This window comes from Kryptolebias marmoratus, linkage group LG12 (assembly GCF_001649575.2).
Source record: "Kryptolebias marmoratus isolate JLee-2015 linkage group LG12, ASM164957v2, whole genome shotgun sequence".
NCBI classification, from domain to species: Eukaryota; Metazoa; Chordata; class Actinopteri; order Cyprinodontiformes; family Rivulidae; genus Kryptolebias; species Kryptolebias marmoratus.
In genome coordinates, this window is record NC_051441.1 from 23,030,885 (window position 1) to 23,037,103 (window position 6,219).

At 41.4% G+C, this 6,219-nt stretch overlaps 1 protein-coding gene across 1 annotated transcript in view; it reads left to right on the top strand.

Moving 5' to 3' along the window:
• Positions 1–6,219, top strand: part of hao1 (hydroxyacid oxidase (glycolate oxidase) 1) — a 32,868-nt gene that overhangs the window by 14,092 nt on the left and 12,557 nt on the right. The window contains exon 5 of the mRNA XM_017439454.3: positions 5,645–5,736. Coding sequence (XP_017294943.1) covers positions 5,645–5,736 — 92 coding nt within the window. The remainder of the gene's footprint in view (positions 1–5,644; positions 5,737–6,219) is intronic.

The window sequence follows — 6,219 nt, forward strand, 5'->3', positions numbered from 1 at the left end:
TGGCCCAAGTGGCTGGGGAGAGGGAAGTCTGGGTCTCCCTGCTTAGGCTGCTGCCCCCGCGACCCGACCCCGGATAAGCGGAAGAGAATGGATGGATGGATGGATGGATGGATGGATGGACAACCAAACATGTTGTCCTGGAGTTCTGTTACGGTCACCAAACCTTTTATTTTGTTCAGAAGAATGCATAAGGGCTGCCGTAGTGTCCTGCCAAATCATTCTGCATCATTGAAGGTGATGATGGCTGGAGGGAATTGCGATTTCAGAGTCATGAAGTGAAATAGGGGGTTGGTGACCTAGAGAAGCCTCAGATGAGGTAAGGGTGTTGTAGGCATATTCTACCCATGGCAGCAGGAAGCTCCAAGTAGCAGGATGATTCTCAATCACACATCTATGGGCGGCCTTAATCTCTTGGTTGATGTGTATGGTCTGTCTATTGCTTTGAGAATGAAAGCCAGAAGAAAGGCTTACTGTGGTCCTTAATACATTGCAAAAGGCTTTTCACATCTGAGAAGTGAACTGGGGACTCCTGTCTGATACAATACATTGGTGATCGAAGGTGATGTCAGACCAGGGGCGGCTAGGAACAGGGAAAGGTTTTATTTTTACTTTGGGCACTTTTGGGACATGCTGAGATGTATTCTTTGATGTCTGGAACCAAGGTAGGCCAGCAGTTGGTGGAGTTGATGCCGGTGTAACAGGCTAACTTAGAATTGTGGTCCCACTGTAACACCTCAGACCCCACAGAAGAAGAGATGTAAATCTTATTAGGTGGTCCTGTGCCAGGGTCAGATAAGTTTCCTGTGCTCTGCGGATCAGGCTCTTAGCCTTCCACGTGACGGCTTTGATGGTACAGGTGAGTGGCTGAATGTTTTCAGGGTCATTCATCTGATCAGAATCAGAAAACTGTTGGGAGACTACATCTGGCTTAACATTGTAGTTATGGAGAACTTGAACCTGGTGAAAAACAGAGACCAGTAAGACTGACAAAAATTGGGATGTTTAGCAGTTTGGAGATGAGCTAAGTTTTTGTGATCCGTCTACACAATAAATAGGAACTTGGCACCCTTGAGCCAATGTCTTCACAGGCTTTCAAGAGAAGAAAGGACACGGGTGGACTTTACTATCTGGATTGGCACATTAAGAAATAACAGCTCATACCTTAGCATCTGGTGCATTTATTTCCATGATGAACTGCTTGTTTGGAGCTGAATAAGCTAGAATTGGAGCTGTGATGAAGAGTCTCTTGAGCTCTTGGAATGCTTTTTCTCCCCAGGGTGGCCACACAAAGGCCTGATGAATGGAGGTAAGTCTGGTTAAAGGTCCTGCTGTTTAGCTCTGAGAATATTGAAATGTTCAGATATACAAAGATGTTGAGAAATGGTATGACCAGGTACACAAAATGCCCCAAAGGTGTCTTAAATGCTGTCTTCCATTTGTCCCCCTTTCTGATACAGACCAGGCGATAGCATTCTGAAGATTAGTTTAGAAAAAACAGGCAGAGTGAAGCTGTTTGAATCGATTAATAGAAGTGGATACCTATTTTTTTACTGTGATTTGATTTAACGCTTGGTAATCTATGCATGGCCTGGGGGTTTTATCCTTTTTAGTGACAAAAAAGAAACCTGCACCTACCAATGAAAGGGTGGATGATACCTAATGCTTGTAATGACAAAGTCTCATGATGACCATAGAAAATACTGGGAAGGAGTAGTCGGGGAGCAGTATCCCCGGAGCTACTGGCAGGAGCTGGAGTTTAAATGTTTTGGACAAGTTGCAACAAAGTGACCTGGTTCTACACAATACGTACATAGTCTTGCCTTAATCTGGCGTTGACATTTCTCAGAAGACAAACAGATCCTCTTCATAGAGACTTTATCTTTATCTGAGAGCAGACTCATTCTTGAAACTAAAGAAAACTAATTAAAACGAAAACAAGAGGCTGACGGGGCAGTGAGACGAAAACACGAACTACAACCAGGAACACAAGAGAACACAGGACAAGGACTAATGAACAATGATCCGATGGAGTGGTGGGGGAAATGACCGGGTATTAAAACACAGGATGATGAGGTAAGTGGGGACAGGTGAATGATAATAATAGCTGACAGGTGGAGATGGGCGTGGCAGGTAAACAGATAAGTGAGTGACTGAGGAGGAATGAATGGTGACAGGAAACAAACACAGACACACGAGACAAAGGCAGAAGGAACTCAAACCAAACTAACAAAATAAATAATAAACACCAACTGAAACATAAAAAACTACAAACTGAAAACCAAAAACCCAAATCCCGACAAGATATAGGGATTGTTGAAGTCATCCTGTTCACCAATTACTGTAAGCCTCATAGAAAAACAGTTTTAAACCTAATCTTAAAAGTAGAGAGATGTCTTTGTTGTATAACATTTAGCTGATTTATATCCATTCCTGCTTGCAGTTATTACAATTTGTCATTAATCCTGTCTGGCAACTTCAATTAATGTTGTGAAACATTTCCAGTGTTAATAAAGTCTCAGGAGTCCGATGCACATTTATGCAATTCTTTAATCTTTGCTTGCCAGCTGTCAACAAAATACCAAGTCAGTTGTCTTTGAGTACAGTGACTCAAGTTTTACAATCATAAAACCTTATTAGGTCAAGACAAAAAGTCAAATGCAAATTTACCAGGCCTTTAACTCAGCTCTCATGCAGTAAACAGAGTAGAATGCTGTGGTTTTTCAGAATACTATACTTATATATGACACGATTTCAAGGTTTTGCCAAACGTGAGTAACCAGATGACGAACAGACAATATAAAGTGTAAGTATGTTTATTTAGGATAGGGAGGGGGTAGGGGCAGGATCTGAAAGAGGATAAGTTGTAAATTAGTTTCAAAACAGGTTTGCAGGTTTGTGGCAACAGTACTTAGAATGTTGTGGCTGAGGCTTACGAAGGATGATAGGGAGCAGGCTCGGAGGTGCGGTTCCAGGTGTTCCAAGGTGAGTATATACAAAGTGCAGGTAAGTGGTTTCCAGGTGGTGGTCGGTCGTGGTGGCAACTCCAACAGGTGAGTATTTACACGGTGCGGTTGTGAAGGTTCGGTGGAGACAGACGGGCTCTGAAGAGGATCCCACAGGTGAGTACTGGAGCTGGTTACAGAAGATCCGCTTCACAGGATAACAGGCCAGATCTGACACAGCAAGATTCCCCAGGAAAGTAGTACTTAGGCAGGTGAGCAGTAACAGGATACTGGTGGTACACAAAGACAAGCAAAAGGTAAGTAATCTTCAGGAATGCAAAACTTGGTTTCAGACCGAGACTGTTTACCCAAAAGCAAACGATGTTCCAGCGAAGAGCTGCTCTCTGCGACTGCCTTAAGTACCCAGGAGCCTGCTGATGACGACCTGCTGCAGCTGTGCGTGATTAGTGCCACCACCAATTAGAAGAGTAGAGGGAGCTGAACAGGTGGCACAGTGGCAGATTGCCACAGTATAGACTCCTAAAAATAGCCTGTTGAAATCTCCTCCTGCTGGCTGTACCTTTCTTCATCTATCCATCAAGAATGGCTCATTTCTTCTCCTGGGACAATGAAATAAGTCCTTTTGGCTGCTTGGGTATTTCCACCTTTACTTGCTGCCAGGGTCTTTCCCATCTTTGCAGGTGACGTTTCTGAAGATGCCGGTTCGGCCTCCGGCTTTTTCTTTTTCTTCAGCCATTTTGACAGATTTATATTTGTGTACTTTTTCCTCAGTGCAGGTGGTTCTCCAATGTCCTGCGCTTGTCCACCCTGCTCAGGCAGGTTTGACACCCTGATGTTGGGTTCATACACAAATGTATTTCAGTTTTTCACATAATACACAATTAAAACCCAACTCTTTTTAAGTATATTTTTTTAAATCGTCAAGTTTAATTTAATTATTTAACTAGTGCATGATGAACTACTATAAAATGCAACAAGGATGTGCTTAACAACAAACTTCTGATTACATGTTTTTCTTATATAATACATTTTTGAGACTGCATGCCTTTCTTTGGTGAATACATAACATATTTTCCTAAAACAACTTAAACAAATATTAGAAAGTTCAAACAGTTTCTTCTCTCTCCCTCTGGGTGATTTATTTCTCTGTCCTCCATTTTAAGTGCATATTCTGGTGTAGTGTCTCCCGCTCACCTTGACATGTGATGGTCTGAAACACTGAGCACACTCTGAGCTTATGCAGCAAGGTGTGTGTGGGCCTTCACACTAGCACTCACACACACACTGAGTAGCTGGGCTCAAAGACAGCCTGGATGGACACAGATAAAAACAGATGAGAAAGGAGACTTCCAACCCTTTCAACTTGATTTCTAAACATAACCTTCTTCTCTACAGGGATTAAAGTTCTCTGTTGCCATGGCAAATTTCCATCATTTGTAACAAGACCAGGACGGATTTCCATCATCTACAAAATAAGAAAGAAAGAAAAACATGTTTAATGTTATGGTCCTGTTAAAGCCATCCAATCTAATTATGACACAGGATTTAAGCAGACGTTGCTTTCAACAAATAAAGCAATCCAGCACTAAAGTTTTATCAAATCAGAGCAGAGCTTTCTGTTATACTGTGCGCCTGGGCGCAAGTAGTGTTGCCAACTTAGAGAGTTTTTCACTATATTTAGCGAGTTTTCAGACCCCTCAAGTAACTATTTTTCAAAAAAGTGTCTAGGGACTTTTTCTGGTGTTTTTGGAGACTTTTGAAGGCCGACATGAAAGCAAGCATCATTTTTTCATCAAGCAGCATTTTGCTTGTACCAGGTTGGAAAGCCCTTTTGCCTTCAGAACAGCCTTTGATTTTTGGTGGCATTTGGTGGATTTAATAAGGTGTTAAAAACATTCCTCAGATATTTTGGTCCATATTGACCCCCTCCTTTGATTGTTATTTTTCATGTTTTACTTTGGGTTTTTTGTTTCTTGTATGCTGTCTTTACTCTTTGTTCAGTTTTTGTTCCTTGTCTTTGTACTCCAGTCATTATTCACTTCTTTTCCGTCAATTACTTGTTTTCTTGCCACGCCCATCTCCACCTGCTCCTTGTTAGTTATCACTCACCTGTGCTCATCTAATTACCCTGTGTCATTGGCTCCACTTACTCGCTGGTTGGTTTGTCATTTTTCCTTGCTGTCTGGTTACATTCACGTCTCCCTCTCATGTCTGCGATGTTTTTGGATTTTGTTTGTCTTGTATTGAGTTTTGTTTTTTGCTTCCTTGTTCAGCCTTTTGTTTTGTTCTTTTATTTTTAAATAAATCATTTTATTCCTGACGTCAAGATGAGTCTGCACATTGGGTTCACCCCTCTCTTCTCCCAATTTGACTCATGATGCTAAAACTCACAATTTTATTCCCAATTCTTAGTGTTAAACTGATTTTTGTTGTGCTGATTTTGTTTGATGCATCATGCAGTTGCTGGAGATTTGTCAGCTGCTCACCCAGTCTAATTTAAACTCTAATTTAAAATGGTTTTGTTGGAATGGTGTTTTATTCTATGAGACCAGAAATAAGTTTGTGTAGTACTGCATTAGGTTTGGCTCACAGGCATTTAGTTGTGAGCTTGTGATGGACATTCAGATTAAAACATATTTGTAACTAATTTAACATTTACAACTTGTTTGTTAATACTGCAGGTGAAGATGCTGTTAAGGCTGTTAATTATGGTGTCACTGGCATTCTGGTGTCCAATCACGGAGCTCGACAACTTGATGGGGTTCCTGCAACGGTCAGTGTGTGTAGGTGTGACTTTGTGTATGTGCTTTTTATTGCCTACTGCCAGCAGGCAAAGGTTGATGGACACTAATGTTTTTGCCCATGTCAGTATGTTTTTGTGAGTCTGTTAGCACATGAACTTATGAACCACGAGGAATTTTAATAAAAAGAAAGTAATCACTGGATGTATATATTCAACTGAGTAACATTTGGAGTTAATCAGAGATTTGGATAAATACAGATATTTGTTACTTCTAATATGATAAACAAATCAGAGCTGAAAACATATTCATTATTAACTGTTCTGGATATCAAACATCTTCATTTCACTATGGGAGATATGGCCAACTCCCGAATTGCATGTTGACCCCAAAGCCATACCTCGCAGTAGTGCGTATCCAGACTTCAGGCAGACCCTGATGTCCCAGCCCCAAGCACCGTATGCGCCAATGATGATTGGGTCACATCCAGCCTGTAAAACCTCACAAACATGTGC